This window comes from Colius striatus, chromosome W (genome assembly GCF_028858725.1).
Source record: "Colius striatus isolate bColStr4 chromosome W, bColStr4.1.hap1, whole genome shotgun sequence".
In the NCBI taxonomy this organism is placed as follows: domain Eukaryota; kingdom Metazoa; phylum Chordata; class Aves; order Coliiformes; family Coliidae; genus Colius; species Colius striatus.
The window spans coordinates 21,077,944-21,095,251 of NC_084789.1; the positions used below are offsets into that span (position 1 = coordinate 21,077,944).

The 17,308-nt window shown below is 47.4% G+C and overlaps 1 protein-coding gene across 6 annotated transcripts in view; it reads left to right on the forward strand.

Moving 5' to 3' along the window:
* LOC133628672 (protein TANC2-like) overlaps positions 1 to 17,308 on the forward strand; it is a 300,674-nt gene that overhangs the window by 174,453 nt on the left and 108,913 nt on the right. For all 6 annotated transcript variants that reach the window (XM_062017099.1, XM_062017100.1, XM_062017102.1 and 3 more), the window contains 2 exons: positions 2,660 to 2,846; positions 14,575 to 14,838. In XM_062017099.1, coding sequence (XP_061873083.1) covers positions 2,660 to 2,846; positions 14,575 to 14,838 — 451 coding nt within the window. The remainder of the gene's footprint in view (positions 1 to 2,659; positions 2,847 to 14,574; positions 14,839 to 17,308) is intronic.

A 17,308-nucleotide genomic window follows, 5' to 3' on the forward strand; every position in this document is an offset into this window, starting at 1 on the left:
CCCAGGAAAATGGAAATGTTCCAGCTTATACCTGTTGCCCCTTGTCCTATCATTGACTTTGAGTATCTCTGTATCTTGTAGGTCATTTGTTCCTGTCCTTCAGTCATTTCTGTGCTCATTTGCTGGACCTCTCCCCTTGGTCTTCCTTGTCCAAACCTCAGCAGTTATATTCCCTTCAACTGGCTGCAGTTCATTGTTCATTGCTGAAGGAACAGAGTGTTGGAAAAGGCTAATTTCATAGCTGAGGTATACTGATGGGGCCTAATCAGCTGTGCTAACTCAGGAGAGATAGTCCCACTGCTCAGTGAAAGCATCTGCTTGATACCTAGCAGCAATCCAAAAAGAGCCTTGTGTTAGGTTATATTAAGAAGAATAATTAACCCCAGCAATTTTAAGGGGGGAAAAGCAATGGAATCTTTTTATTGCATATCAACACACCAGTAGTTCTTAATTAAAAACTGGAGGGAGATGAGATATGATCATGGAAATACTGACACAGCTAATTTTCTCTCTGCTCAATACAAAAACCCTCCCCGTGCCCGTGGAGCTGTCACGTTAGCACCTCCAGCACTGGTTTGTCAATGTGCTAATCCACATCCTGGATGCTCCGTAATTAAGTTAAGGTCAATGCAGTAAGACTGGCATGAAGGCAAAAAAGTGTTGTGTGGTGAAAGGTGATGCCCCATCCCACTGTTGGCATAACTCCTGTGCTTCACCTCGAATGGACACAGCAGCTGTACTCAGGGTGAGGATCTTTACAAGCCCCATTGGGATACCTCAGACAGATCCTGGTCCAAAACACATCTTTACCTCAGACAGATCCTGTGGTAAAACACATCTTTCAGAGGTTCCACTTTAAAAAGTCCATCTCAGGTGTTTCTTTTCAGCTTCAAATATGAAATAGTGATGAAGAAAAAGAATTGGAGGTCAAGCACGATGCTCTCTGTGGTCACCTTGGGTTGAAATGGCATGGAAAGGGGAATATGAATCAAGAAGTATCACACAGACTAAATGAAATCTCATTTCAGGCAATTCCAAACAAGGAATTAACTTCTGCTGTTCCTTCCTTGGGGCTAGTATCATTTTACAAGGGAGACAAGACTGTCTGCAGAGTCTGTCTCTGGAAAACAGCAGCAGTGCAGGAGAGAGATGGCTGTGTTCTGCAATGTCCCCTGAGCAAGGGGGAAGGTGAGGTCACCTCCACTTGCAGAAGCCAAAGAGAAGTTGAAGGGGAGGATCCACATGCTCCAAAGCCTAGTTTTTTTAATGCTTGTTTGGAGCATCCTCATCTATTCCTGCCCAATGGACCTCTGTCCTGCTCCTCCCATCCCCACACCATCCTTAGGGTGTCTGGGCTGGGGCACAGGGGTTAGTTCTTAAAGTGATTTTGAGGTGATTGTGTTGAAATCCAGTGCAGGGGTGATTAAGTTGCTATGTTGGGTAAACAAGAACAACTTCCCAGCACTGGGGTCCATCAGCCATCTCCTGTGCTTGTCATCCTCTGCAGTGACTCCACACAGCACTTTTTGTTGCCTGCAGATGTTTTAGGACATACCTCCAGAGAAGAGGACCTTGTGCCAGAGAACTTTGTGTATCCAGTAGCCTGTGGTTAAAACAAGGGCTCTGGCTTGTATTGCAGCTTGTCTCAAGTTGAATTCAAGAATGGTTTTGTTCTCCTAATAAACATCTCAGTGCACAGCATCATAAACTCCTCCAGGTTCCTTGCACACAGTATCTTTCCAAACTAACTTGTAAACCACCACATCTTTTTGTGCTGCTGTGGTTTTTGTTCTGCCTTTGGAGAGCAAACGTTTTCCCTGTTATACTTTGAGAGGGTTTTGCTGTAGAGAAAGCATGTTTGGGCAAGGAAGTGCTGTCTTGTATCTAGACAAGGGATTTTGAGCTTTCTCTTTGTAAAAACAACTGTTGCTGTTGTTCAATAGAGGAAATATTTACAGAGCAAAATAAAAACTACAGCCCCACAGAGATTTCTGAGCAGAGGGAAACAGCTCAAAGGTCTGTGGAGGATTTCCTAGATGTAGGTGATGTTTCTTGCTGTAAGTAAAGGCAAGATCGCAGAATCTTAAGGGTTGGAAGGGATCTTGAGAGATCATCCAGTGTAAGCCTCCTGCCAAGAGCAGCGACACCTAGAGTAGGGCACACAGGAACTCATCCAGCTGGGTTGGAATGTCTCCAGAGAAGGAGACTCCACAACCCATCTGGGCAGCCCCTTCCAGTGCTCCCTCAGCTCAAGAGGGAAGAAATTCTGCCTTGTGTTGCTTTGGAGAGATCATGCTTCATGGTTACCACACTGGAGTTCTCCACCTTAACAGGGATACAGAACTTACATCACCGTATTGTCATTTTTGCTTATTTGTGCCTTTTTTTTTCCCAGTTGAGTTGGGTTTTTGGTAAATACCATTTTGTGTGTTTCCTGTTGAACACAGAAGCTGGAACCCCTAAGGCATGAACTAGGAAACAAGCCCAGTGTCTCTGTTTTCCCCAGGCATGCAGTGGCATGCTGGCCATTGTCCTTTCGAGCTTTAAAGCAGCTTTTGAACTTGACCATCCAAAGCCAGATCTTCAACTGTGAGCTTTAGGGGTGTCCCTTTACCTCACAGGGAGTGGTTGTGGTGAGGGACACATGCTTGTTTTGCAGAGCTCGGCCGTGACGCAGCGCATCAGTCCCTGCTCCACCCTGACCAGCAGCACGGCCTCGCCGCCCGCCAGCAGCCCCTGCTCCACCCTCCCTCCTGTCAGCACCAGTGTCACCACCAAGGACTGCACCTATGGAGCTGTCACCAGCCCCACCTCCACGCTGGAGAGCAGGGACAGTGGCATCATAGGTGAGCAGTGTTTACTCTTTCATCTCCCAACCTCTTTCATCACCAGCCACTGGATTCACTGGGTGATGGGTAAGGGATGGGATGGGTTTGTGGTGTTCCAGTTAATGCTGCAGTGACCATGGTGAATTGTACTCTTTTTGTCTTCCATTCACACAATCCCAGAATGGTGGGGGTTGGAAGGGTTCTGCAGAGCTGCTCCAGTCCAACCCCCTGCTACAGCAGGTTCCCCTCGCTCAGGGGGCACAGGAACATGTCCAGGTGGGTTTGGAAACCTCCTGAGAAGGAGCCTCCACACCCTCCCTGGGCAGCCTGGGCCAGGGTCCCTCACCTCAGCACCAAAGGACTTTTTCCTCCTGTGCCAGAGGCACTGTTTATGTTCCAGCTTTTGTCCATCACACCTTGTCCTGTCTCTGGCCACCACAGAACAAACACTGGCTCATCGTTTTCACATCCAAACTTTATGTCCCCCCTCAGCCTTCTCCAGGCTAAACAGCCTCAGGTCCCACACCCTTTACTCCTCACAGAGATGCTCCAGTGCATTGATCATCTTGATGGCCCTGTGCTGGCCTCTCTCCAGCCTGTCCCTCTGCAGCTGGGGAGCCCACAACTGGACACAGGACTCCAGATGAGGCCTCAGCACATATGGCAGAGCAGAGGGGGAGCAGAATCTCCCTGGCCCTGCTGCCCACACTCTGCTGGATGCCCTTCAGGATGCCACTGTTCATAGTTAAAGCTACACAGAGTTGGTGGAAATGAGGATGAATCAGGTTGGTACATAAACTAATGGATGCAGAGTTTTGGCACTTGTTTAAACGGTGAAAGAGGAAGAATTTTATCTCTTGTAGTTTTGCATCCCATCTTCACCTTTTTGCTCCTTGCAATCTTTCTTCCCAACACATTTTTGCTTCCATTAGATCTAGCAAGATGGTTTTTTTCTACCAAGCTTTCCTTTTGTTCTGTATGCTTTCCTTCAGTTGCTGTCTGTGCTCATTTATGAATGTAGAGATGTTAATTGAGAGACACAAGCTTTTTGGTCCAACGAGGAAGATAAGATGGTCTTAGTGCAACGGCTGTTACCAGGGGCTGCCATCCCTTCCTACTACCTCAAGTAATGTTAGAGGCATCTATTTTTTGCAGCATTCTCCTTCTCTTCATGCCATTTAGTCCATAGCCACTGTTCTTTGATTTCAGAGGAAGGAGAATGGATGGTGGCATCACGTTCACAGTTCAAATGCCGTTGGATTATATTAGAATAACCAGAAAAGGCTGATTTCCATCTGTGCCCCACGAGTGTCACCGACACCTTCTCAGTGCCTCAGAAATGACTGCACCTCCTAAACTTAGCCTTGGGCAGGAGCTAGATTAAATGAACACAAATCTGAGTGAATTATTGTAGCTGCTGCAGCAGCTTTTTCATTTGAGTTATCTGTAGGTTGCAAATGTAAAGGATCATGGAGAAAAATAACATGCACAGGTGAGCTTCTGCTCAAGAAATGTCAAAGCCCAATGGCAGAAAAGTGATATCAGTGGCACATGAGGCAGAATAGTCTTCTCATGGTAGTCCTTGCCATATGTTGAGAATTTATCCAGCTAAAGTTTTACTTTGCCAACGGTTTATGACTGGCTTGAGAGTTGGGCAGAGAGGAACCTGCTTAGGTTCAGCAAGAACAAGGGCAGAGTCCTGCAGCTGGGGAGGAACAACCCCCTGCAGCAGGCCAGGCTGGGGGTGACCTGCTGGAGAGCAGCTCTGCAGAGAGAGACCTGGCAGTGCTGAGGGATAATAAACTGACCATGAGCCAGCAACGTGCCCTCGTGGGCAAGAAGCCAGTGGCAGCCTGGGGGCATCTAGCAGAGTGTGGGCAGCAGGGCCAGGGAGGTTCTGCTCCCCCTCTGCTCTGCCATATGTGCTGAGGCCTCATCTGGAGTCCTGTGTCCAGTTGTGGGCTCCCCAGCTGCAGAGGGTCAGGGAAGTGCTGGAGAGAGGCCAGCACAGGGCCACCAAGATGCTCAGGGCACTGGAGCATCTTCCTGCTGAGGAAAGGCTGTGGGCCCTGGGGCTGTTTAGTCTGGAGAAGAGGAGGCTGAAGGGGGATCTCATTCATAGTTACCAAGATCTAAATGGTGGGTGTCAGGAGGTTGGGGCAGCACTTTTTTCTATGGTATCTAGCAACAGGACAAGGGGTGATGGGATGAAGCTGGAACACAAACAGTTCCATTTAAACATAAGGCCAAACTGTTTCAGTGTTTCAGTGAGGGAGCCCTGGCCCAGGCTGCCCAGGGAGGTTGTGGAGGCTCCTTCCTTGGAGGTCTTCAAGACCCACCTGCACACGTTCCTGTGCTCCCTGATCTAGGTGGGAGCTGCTTCTGCAGGGGGGTTGGACTGGATGAGCTCTAAAGGTCCCTTCCAACCCCCACCATTCTGTGATTCTATGATTATGTACTGCTTTAAAAAGAAAAGCAGAGAAAGGAATGTTTATGGTTTTAGGGAGGTTTCTTTTCCTAGTGATTAATATTTTGCTTGGCTGATCAGGAAATCTGGTCTTAGTTCAGCTCCTGGATGCCACAGCAATTTCTGTAGCACTTCTGCCTTGCATGATCTTAAAATGCTAATATATAAGCTATTTTAAGCTGCATTCCAAAGTAGGTTAATGAATCCTGGGGAAAGTCATTGCAGCATCACACACCCTTTGTTCACTGCTCACAGCATCCCAGGATCAGAGCTTCACCCTGTCCAACAGCAGCCCCTTGGGCTGGAGGATCACAGTGAGTAAAAAGGATGCTTGATCCCAGCTGGATCTTACCTGTGGCAGAGCTATGAATTGGGTCTAAGGCTTGAACGAAGCTTGAGGTGTGGAGCAGCAGAATCTGCACAAGAAGCGTGTACTAATGAGATGTGCCTGTGTGTGTCTGTGGCCTGGTGCTGAGTTGGCAGCTGCCAACTTGAAGGCTAGAGAATTGAAGGCAATTCTTGCCATGAAGGCAAGTTGCTGCACTTTGGTTTCATCTGGAGTTTGTTGTCCATGTGAAAGCCAGAGGAGGTCCAGGTGGCCTTCATGGTGCACCTGGGTGTCAGAGAAGCTTCAGCACCATCCCAGTCCCTGACATGTGAAGATGTTGAACCTTTTTGCTCAGATTTTCTATCCTTTTTTTCTCTAGGAATTGATTTTTAAGTCTGAGACATTATTTTCCAGTTCTTCTGTCAGGAACTTGCACTTTCCCATGGAAGCTTTGGAAAGGTGGATTATCTCAAGGCTACATTAATGTATCCCAGATGGAAAAGCTGTGTAGCAATAGGTTTATGTGGAGTAGGGGAAGCACTTTTGGCTTTCCTCTGCTAGTGTTTGCAATCAAAGGAAACCAAGAGCCTCTTTCTCTCCTTGTTTCCTTCTCCCTCCTTCCCTTTATTTTGACAATAGCATTTTCAACACCTTCTTACTCTGGCATTTGCTAGAAGCTGAACAGCTGTAACAAACTGGGGGGGAAACACTCTTCTCCAGTCATACTTGGCAGCAGTGGAAAGAAATAGGGAGGTTTTCTGCTAAGTCTTGTTTTTCTCTACCTCCTCCATCTTCTGCAAGTCTTCTGGAGCAAGGGGAGGCTGTTTCCCCACAGAAGATGGACATGTGATTTGTTCATTACCCTCCCTTTGTGATAGGAGCTGTGGGAGTGACAACTTTGAAAGGTTCTCCTCCCAAATAAGTGATTTAAACCATTAGTTCATGAACTACATGAAGGTATATTCTTATCATAGGCAACTCTGATACATTTCTTACTCATCTTGATCAAAGTCCCAGTTTTGAGGAAGATCTCTTGTGCTTTGCCACCTCTCAGTCCTGAGCTGCAGCAGACATCACCTCCAAATCTCACCACCATTGCATCACCACTAAGTTTCCTGGTTGAAAAGCACAGAGACTTTAGTGTGTGTGTCTCAGGTTAATGGAAAATATTTAGCAAAGGGCAGAAAACAGTTCATCAAGGTGGGAAATTGGTCTTTACATCATTAGGGATAAACACTTCCCTTCTCTCCATGTGGTTTTGCTTAGCATAAGGTGGTTTTATATATGTTGAGCTCTCCTTACATATATCTATTGCTAGATACAGCATTCATTTGTCAAAGTTGAATCACACTGTGGCTCTTCAGACTCTGAATTAATTGCATTAAGTGCTTAACTATCCACTAAAGCATATCAAGTGGGCATTGTGGTGTTTTAATCTGGATGGAAAGACAGAAGTGGGACTGTAAAGTTTTGCTATTTGAATGCAGCAAGATGCAAGAAATCTTTGCAAGGCTGCAAAATGAAATGTTTCTTGGGAGAGTATAAAGCTGACCCGAGTGCTTGTGATGTTCAAACAGCACTTTATGTCATTTAGCAGCAGTCTCCCAAAGGGATTAAGAGAATTCTGTATTGAATCTTCCTATGAAATTGCTGCAATTTACTCTGACATGAAATGGGGCCACATTTTGCCTTAATGTAGGATCCTGTGATGATCTTCCACTGTGTTCCTTGCTTCTTGTTAGGGGGATGCATCATCTTGGGCAGGGTAATAGGTAAGATGTTAAGAGCAGCTTAAAGGGAAACCAGGGAGCTGTGTAAATCCTTTTGCACCACTGCAGTGGGGTAGACAACAGGTAGATATCAGATCTGAGTGGCTAGATGAGAGCAGCAGATATTATCCACCTTGACTTCAGCAAGGCTTTGGATACTGTCTCCCATCATATCCTCATCAGAAAGCTCAGGCAGTGTGGCTGGGATGAGTGGAGGTGAGGTGGATGCAGAGCTGGCTGAATGACAGAGTCCAGAGGGAGGTGATCAGTGGCACAGAATGGAGTTGGAGGCCTGTGGCCAGTGGAGTTCCACAGGGAAGGGTTCTGGGGCCAGTCTTGGTCAACATCATTAACCACCTGGGTGAGGGCACAGAGGGACCCTCAGCAAGTTCCCTGCTGGTACCAAACTGGAAGCACTGGCTGATTCCCCAGAGGCTGTGCTGCCATTCAGCCAGATCTCAACCAGCTGGAGAGTTGGGCACAGAGGAACCTGCTGAGCTTCACCAAGGGCAAGGGCAGAGTCCTGCAGCTGGGGAGGAACAACCCCCTGCAGCAGGCCAGGCTGGGGGTGACCTGCTGGAGAGCAGCTCCAGGAGAGAGACCTGGCAGTGCTGGGGGATAATAAACTGACCATGAGCCAGCAACGTGCCCTCGTGGACAAGAAGCCAATGACAGCCTGGGGGCATCCAGCAGAGTGTGGGCAGCAGGGCCAGGGAGGTTCTGCTCCCCCTCTGCTCTGCCATATCTGCTGAGGCCTCATCTGGAGTCCTGTGTCCAGTTGTGGGCTCCCCAGCTGCAGAGGGACAGGGAAGTGCTGGAGAGAGGCCAGCACAGGGCCACCAAGATGCTCAGGGCACTGGAGCATCTTCCTGCTGAGGAAAGGCTGTGGGCCCTGGGGCTGTTCAATCTGGAGAAGAAGAGACTGAGGGGGAAGCTCATTCATAGTTACCAATATCTAAATGGTGGGTGTCAGGAGGTTGGGGCAACATTTCTTACTGTTGTATCTGGTGACAGGACAAGGGGTGATGGGATGAAGCTGGAACAGAAACAGTTCCATTTAAACATAAGGCCAAACTGTTTCAGTGTGAGGTGAGGGAGCCCTGGCCCAGGCTGCCCAGGGAGGGTGTGGAGGCTCCTTCCTTGGAGGTCTTCGAGACCCACCTGGACACATTCCTGTGCTCCCTGATCTAGGTGGGAGCTGCTTGTGCAGGGGAGTTGGACTGGATGAGCTCTAAAGGTCCTTTCCAACCTCCACCATTCTGTGATTCTATGATTCTATTGTGTAGACCAGTTGCCCTCAGAATTTTGTGGATTTTTACCATGAAGAACAAAATGTAAAGGGCCTCCAACCCCTCCTGGAGGTCCCTGGCATGTAGCTTTTTTCACATTGTTTATTTCTTTACTGTTTTTCACTCTTTGCCTCCTGAGCTTTTATCAGTTGCTGCTGCTTTCTCCAGATTGATGTGTGGGTGGTTAAAAATAGGTTTGTTAATCAATTCATCTGGAGTGCAGGCTAAGCAGAAGAGCTGCTGATGACAATAATACAAGAGAGACTTGTTTGCAAGTGTAACTGCTTTGAGACAGGAACAAAGAGCAGCTTAAAAGGTATATCAAGAGAAATTTAACTCAGGTTAAATATTTTGGTGATCTTAACAACTCGAAGCATTTGGATTTTGACATTGTCATCAGTGTTCCAAAATGCTCTGTTAATAATGAATTAGATTTCTAAGAATTACAGAGCTTCTTTTCCTTAAATCCAGCCAGATTCCATTTGGACTCATTCCCCAAAGGAGGAGCTCCCTGAAAAATGTCTTACCCAGGCCCTACATTTCTAGTCTTGAGTAGCACACAGGTACAAGCCCTTTGAGGCATTCATACCATCCTTCATCCCTCCTGTCAGCCAGTGCAGCAGGGAATTCAGATTTAGAACAGAAGGAAAACAGGGTCAGCATGATACTACTGTGAAGGTATTTTTCATTAGATTTCAAGATGTGTGGTGTGTTTACCATGATTTACAGTGCCTCAAGGCTTGAAACACAAATGGGTTTACCTGTTGAATCTCTGTCTTTTTACAGGACTGTTTATATGAGTTAAACCAGTGATTTGAGAACAGTGTTGTAGGGGACGTTAAACATACAAAGAGTGGTGTGGATTTGGACCTCAAGCTTTGAGCAGAGCAGACTTTAAGAGTGGTTTGGATAGTTTTTTACATGGAGAAACTCTAAACTCACTGACTGATGGTGTCCAGCAAAGAATCATGTGCCTGTCCCTGTATGTTCCTGTCCCTTCCCTTGGGAAAGGTTTGGGTTTATGCTTTCTGCCTGCTCATTTTTCCTCTTTGGCATCTGAGCTCCCTGGAGTAGTCTAGGGCAACAGGGCTGTATTTAGTGATATCCTTCTATGGCTGAGTTTATGAAGGTTTATGAAGATTAGGGCAACAAAATTGGTTTTACTCCTTGCCAACTCATCCATGTTAGCTGGGACATCTCTAATGTGATGAGGCAGGTTGTGTTGTGGCATGTTACTGGGGATGAGTGAAATGAGGTTCACTTGCAGATGAGTGTTTTGGTGCTTCTTTCAGTGCAAAGTATGAAGCTTGCTGCTTTGCTGCAGTTGTTTCTTCCCTCTTTCCTACATTATAAATCTTATTACTTATAATTAATGTTACAGCTGTTGGGTCTTCATCAAGTGGTAACCATAGAAAAGTGCTTTCTCCTGCAGTCCCATCTGAAAGGTGAACATAAAGGTTGACGTTTTCCAGGCATGATCTCTGCCTCGAGGAGAATTGGATAGGATGGTAAAAATCCCCTCGTGTGTTTGACTCAAGCCAAGTAGAACTGAAAGCCTCAAGCTCCAGGGCATAGGGCAGCTTGCAACTCAATGAGAAATAATGCGTGCTATCCTGTAAATACACGAAACTCTGTGAGAAGGGTGAAAGTGTAACACTGGCTGCAGTGACATGGATGGTGCTGTCTTGGATGAGCTGCTCTCCCAAGGGAAATGCAGATGTGAATCTTGAACAATAAAGCAAGGTAGGATTGTAAAATGCCTCCAGCATCTGGACTGTATATCCTGCTGGCATCCAAGTCCACATGTCTTCAGAGATGCCCAGGCTGTGCTACTCCAAGTTGATGTAGGCAATGCTGTTAAAGGGAAGTGGTGAAACCTTGTGGGAAGAGAACTGGCAAATCCTTGGCGAAGGCCATAGAGGGGCCTGCAAAGGAGCAGCAAGCAGCCTACATCACAGAATCACAGAGTCTTAAGGGCTGGAAGAGACCTGGAAAGCTCATCCAGTGCAACCTCCCTGCCAGAGTAGGACCACTTAGAGTAGGTCACACAGGAATTCACCCAGCTGGGTTTGAATGTCTCCAGAGAAGGAGACTCCACAGCCCATCTGAGCAGCCCATTCCAGTGCTCCCTCACCCTCACACTGAAGAAGATTTTCCATGTGTTACCCAAAGGTCCTTCCACAGTGTCATTCATGAATGTGTTCTACAGCACTTAGATGTTTTATGTGCCTCAAATTGTGTGTTCACATTAAATAGTGTGAGATTGTGTGCCAGCTGAGACTGGAGATACATATGAATGTATATATAATTAGATACATGCACACATCTATATTTATATACATATGATATTGCTCTAGTGCTGTAGAGAACCTCAGGTATTTCTGCACAGCTGTCAGCTTTTGCATGTTCAGTGTGTGACTCATGGCTGCTCCTGTCTTACTCTGTCCCCTCCAATAATCCTCCTCTTTCCTCCACGAGACAGCGATGTCTCTTCTGCACGTGCTGTGGTCTGTGTGATCGCAGCCAGTGTAGCAGGACCCAGGCACTGCCATTTTCTGCTGCTTCTTTTCACCAGGGTTGTATGCTGGATTCAGGGGTGAAAAGAGCTTCACATAAACGTTTGTTCTCTCATGGCATCTCTGCAGCCTTTGTGCACACCAGCAGATTCTTGTGGCACCCTCGGCTTAACGTGTCACGTAACCTGTTGCACTGAGTACTGTCTGAGAGATTCAGGGCTGAAAGATCTGCCTCTCAGCAGATGGCTTCAGGGAAAAATTCCTATTCTTTGATGGATTTGAGGTCATGAGTTTCAGCTCTCCCAAATTTAGAGCATGCTACCTGGGGGATTTTTTGAGCTTGTGATTGATTAGATATCCTTGGGTTTAAAAATCACAGAATTATACCGTGATTTGAGTTGCAAGGGACCTTTTAAAGATCATCTAGTTCCATCACCGCCCTGCCATAGGCAGGCACATCTCTTAAGGCCCAGAATATTTTTTCACATGTAGAGATGATTTAGTTATATTAATGATGTAACAGGAGTCCTGTTGTGACTGCAAATAAGATTCATCCCAGGGATGGGCCTTCATTCCCCATGCAACCCTGTAAAGAGATTATTGCTGTAAAGCACCATTAATCCCCTGCCAGAGCCAGCACAGGAAATCATGGGGAGATGTACTCACACACCCCAACCATAAGAGCACAGATCCTGTCCTAGAATACCCTCTGCAGCTCTGGAAAGTTTAGGGTAGGAATGTGGCAGAACTCATGTTACTTTGCAGATTTCCTTCTGGTTGTGGGTATTTATGGACTTGATCTTATTTGGGACTGAGGCGAAGATCTTTCTGCCCAAGGAATGGAATAGAATAGACCTACAGTGATCATCTATGACACCAAGCTGGGCAGGTGTATAGTCCTGCTTGAGGGCCCTGGCCAGGCTGGAGCTGTGGGATGAGGTTTAACAAGGGCAAGGGCTGAGGCCTGCGCTTGGGCCTCCCCAAGCCCAGGCAGCTCCAGGCTGGGGCCGAGGGGCTGGGAACCTGCTGGAGGGAAAGGGCCTGGGAGGGTTCAACAGGAGGCAGCAGCTTGCCCAGGTGGGCAAGAAGGCCAAGGACATCCTGGCTAGGATCAGCACTGGGGTGGCAGCAGGAACAGGACAGGGACTGTCCCCTATGCTGGGCCCTGGGGAGGCTGCAGCTCCAGGGCTGTGTTCAGTGCTGGGCCCCTCACTCGCTGCCAGAAGGACACTGAGGGGCTGCAGCGTGGCCAGAGCCAGCCAGAGGAGCTGGGGAAGGGGCTGGAGCACAAGGGTGCTGGGGAGGGGCTGAGGGAATGGGGGTGTTGAGCCTGGAGAAGAGGAGGCTGAGGGGAGACAGGAGCACTCTGCAGCTCCCTGACAGGAGACTGAGGGGAGGAGGGGTGGCCATCTTTGCTCCCAAGTCGCAAGCAACAGGAGGAGAATAGGCTCAAATTGCCCCAGGGGAGGTTGAGATTGGAGCTGAGGCAGAACTGTTTCCCTGAGAGGGTTGTCAGCCCCTGTGCCAGGCTGCCCAGGGAGCTGAGGGAGTGCCCAGCCCTGGAGGGATCCCAAAGCTATGGAGCTGAGGCGCTGAGGACCGGGGGTTAGTTTAGTGATGGGCCTGGCAGTGTGAGGGAAGTGATTGGACTTGATCTTAGAGGTCTTTTCCAACCCTAATGATTCTGTGATCTAGTCCAACTGCTTGACCACTTCAGGGCTGACCAAATCTTTGTATACAAGCATCACCAACTTCTCAGCCCTTGAGTGTCATGCTGCATCAACCTTAGTAGCTACAGATAATATGATTTCTCTGAAATTAGATGTTACTTCCTCAAATGTTGCTCGTGAGGTGGTAATTTATGAACAACTCTCTGGGTCATGCTGATGGGAAGCTTTGGTGTGGATCAGTATGGTATTGCCACTTCCCAATGTGAAAGTCAATATAGCAACAATCCTGATGTGTCAAATAAGATAATGTAAGGGAGAATATGTGGACTGTAGTCAGAGCTTCCTAAAAACCTGCTGCGAATCAAATGAGATGTTCAGTTGGATTTCTGGACCAAAGGAATCCGCGGGAGCTGGTTGTTCATGCAAGTCATGTGGAGGCTTTCCATGGCTACAGCTTTTCAGGGCCAGACATGGCGAGGTTATAAACTTCTGCAAAGGTGGTAACCATGATGTAAATGACAAGATACGAGGAGCACAGATAAATGGGTTTTCCTCTCAATAATTTCTGCACTGTCTGGATTTGCATATTCAAATACAATGCAGGATGCAATTACAAATGGCTTGTAACAGCATGAGCCAAAAGGTTAGAGCCTGAATGGAGGTTTTTTATAGACGTAGTAAGCAGAAACAGCATCATGAAAGTAAATGCATGATAAGTAAATGTGCTGCCATTCAGCCAGATCTCAACCAGCTGGAGAGTTGGGCACAGAGGAACCTGCTGAGCTTCAACAAAGGCAAGGGCAGAGCCCTGCAGCTGGGGAGGAACAACCCCCTGCAGCAGGCCAGGCTGGGGGTGACCTGCTGGAGAGCAGCTCCAGGAGAGAGACCTGGCAGTGCTGGGGGATAATAAACTGACCATGAGCCAGCAACGTGCCCTTGTGGACAAGAAGCCAATGGCAGCCTGGGGGCATCCAGCAGAGTGTGGGCAGCAGGGCCAGGGAGGTTCTGCTCCCCCTCTGCTCTGCCATATGTGCTGAGGCCTCATCTGGAGTCCTGTGTCCAGTTGTAGGCTCCCCAGCTGCAGAGGGACAGGGAAGTGCTGGAGAGAGGCCAGCACAGGGCCACCAAGATGCTCAGGGCACTGGAGCATCTTCCTGCTGAGGAAAGGCTGTGGGCCCTGGGGCTGTTTAGTCTGGAGAAGAGGAGACTGAGGGGGGAGCTCATTCATATTGACCATTAGCTCAATGGTGGGTGTCAGGAGGTTGGGGCAGCACTTTTTTCTATAGTATCTAGCAACAGGACAAGGGGTGATGGGATGAAACTGGAATACAAAATGTTCCATTTAAACATAAGGCCAAACTGTTTCAGTGTGAGATGAGGGAGCCCTGGCCCAGGCTGCCCAGGGAGGGTGTGGAGTCTCCTTCCTTGGAGGGCTTCAAGACCCACCTGGACACGTTCCTCTGTGACCTGATCTAGGTGGGAGCTGCTTCTGCAGGGGGGTTGGACTGGATGAGCTCTAAAGGTCCTTTCCAACCCCCACCATTCTGTGATTCTATGAAATTCCATAATCTCTAATTTATGTGAATGTGGAAAAATCTAATGAGTATCAGTGTTGGCTCTTGCCTTGCACAACTCTTAGTAGAGCAGTGTATTTGCAAGCCATTCTTGTCTTTGTTCCTCACTTTATTTATCCTTTCTTCCTTTAAGCTACCTTAACAAGCTACTCTGAAAATGTGGAACGCACTAAGTATGGAGGGGAGAGCAGTAAAGAACATGGATCTGGAGGAAACCTGAAACCTTGGCAGTCTCAGAAATCCAGCATGGACTCCTGCTTGTACCGTGTGGATGAGAACATGACAGCCTCTACCTACAGCCTCAACAAAATCCCAGAGAGGAACCTGGAGACAGTCTTGTCTCAGTCAGTGCAGTCGATTCCTCTTTACCTTATGCCACGGCCAAATTCAGTAGCAGGTAAGACAAGGTTTTGTGCCTTTCTAAGACATCATTGCTATTTCTGCTATTTCAAAGCTTTTAGTGCAAGTAAAACCAAGAGATCCAGACAGGCTGCATGGCTGGGCCAAGGTCATTGCCATGAGTTTCAATGAGGCCAAGGTTTGGGTCCTGCCCTTGGGCCACAACAACCCCCAGCAGAGCTACAGGCTTGGGGAGGAGTGGCTGGAAACCTGAGGGACCTGGCAGTGTGGGTTGAACAGGAGCCAGCAGCGTGCCCAGGTGGCCAAGAAGGCCAAGGGCATCCTGGCCTGGCTCAGGATCAGTGTTGTCAGCAGGAGCAGGGAGCTGATCAATGCCCTGCACTCGCCTTTGCTGAGGCTGCACCTCGAATCCTGTGTCCAGTTCTGGGCCCCTCTCTACCAGAAGGACATGGAGGTGCTGGAGAGGATCCAGAGGCTGGGCTACCAAGCTAGGAAAGGATTTGGAGCACATGTCAGATGAGGAAGGGCTGAGGGATCTGGGGCTGTTGAGCCTGGAGAAAAGAAGTTGATGGACAAAATCTGGAACACAAACAGTGCCTCTGGAACATAAGGAAAACTCCTTTGGTGCTGAGATGAGGGACCCAGGCCCAGGCTGCCCAGGGAGGGTGTTGGAGGCTCCTTCTCAGGAAGTTCCCGAACCCACCTGGACACATTCTTGTGCCCCCTGATCGAGGGGAACCTGCTTTAGCAGGGGCTTGGGCTGGATGATCTTTAGAGGTCCCTTCCAGCCCCCACCATTCTGTCATTCTGTGAACTAGATACTTCCACATCATCACCCCTATCAGGGACACTCATTGCCTTGACTCCATTGCTTTGTTCCTTTCTATTTCCTGCCTTTTTTTCTTTTTCCCTTAAGCACCCAAATGTGAGGTGTTCAGTCTGGTGATTACTGGGTTACTCTTTCTGAATGACACCCAGCAAGAAAAATTGCTGTTAGCACTGGAAGAATGAAGCAATGTGGCTTCATACTGTGAAGGCTGTGTTCAGGAGAGATAATATGTACCTCCCATCACTCCCTTATCTTGAATAAGTAGGAAGGGAATTTCCTTAATTAGAACTAAAGAGGTTTTTTAATTTGCTTTTAAGTGGGTTTTCCCTCCCCACACATACATATTAAGTTAATGCATTAATGTTTAGCTTTGGCTAAATGAAAGAGAAAAGGATCTGAGCTCTAACTTGAGGATAACAGAAAATATCTTCTCTTCCCTGGGTGCAATGATACAAACAACCTACTTGAACATCCTGAAATGCTAATGTGACTTTTCCTTGTCTCTAACCTGATAATACATTGCATTTTACATAACTAGGGCTTGAGTTCATCAAAACTGGGTGAATCCTCAAGTTAAGTATAAGACTATCAGGACTAAACATGATCTTTACAACTATTTCCTCAAGTTGGAGTGAATGATCTCTAAAGGTTCCTTCCAACCTCTACCATTCTATGATCATGTAAATGAAGTACATTCAGACTACCAAAGTCAGCACTTTTACAAGAATTTACTCCCCAAAGCTGTTAAAACACCAAGGAAATCCAGCTGAACCCAATTGGCAAAGCTGGAGGTGCTGAAACCTCTCAATTGCAGTGAGAACAGGAATTAACCTCCAGCAAAACACTGCATTTCCCCCTTATTTTCAGGTCCAACGTGGCTGAATTAAAGCTTTGAAGGAAATTCAGCCATCTGTCTTGAAAACTGAATTCAAGCAGTGTCACATTGCTAAAATGAGAAGCTACTAAATGCAAATTATATCAGAAATCTTTGGTAAATCTAAGTAAATCTTCTCCAGTTCCATGAGAAATCCATGAAGGGTCACTGTCTCCTCCATCTAGCTGGGATATGTTTCCATTTCCAAGATGAAAACACTACAGTGGTTTCATTACAGCTGGTTTGAAGCAATTTAGCTGATGAAAACCTCAGTTTCTCAGGCTACTAGCATTCCTCTCCAGAGACTGAGGGATAAGTTGAGGGAAACACTTCTCTTTTTTTTTTAATTGATAGGGACTTTATAAGTAAAATGGTAGGAATAATCTAGAATATATTAAAGCTATTTGAGACTGTAATAATCCCTTGGATTTCCAGAAAGATAGAACCCAAAAATGCTGAAAGAGTATTTAGTTCCGTCGGATTGTGAGGGGGGGAAAAAAAGTGCAAGATAAAAGCTAACTTAGTAAGATGATACTTAAAAGATTCCCTATGGAGATCTCACAGAATCACAGAGTGTGAAGAAGAGACCTGAAAAGCTCATCCAATGCAACCCCCCTGCCAGAGCAGCACCACCTAGAGTAGGGCACACAGGAACTCATCCAGCTGGGTTTGGGATGTCTCCAGAGAAGGAGACTCCACAGCCCATCTGGGCAGCCCCTTCCAGTGCTCCCTCAGCTCAACAGGGAAGAAATTCTGCCTTGTGTTGCTTTGGAACCTCTTCTGTTCCAGCTTGTACCCATTGCC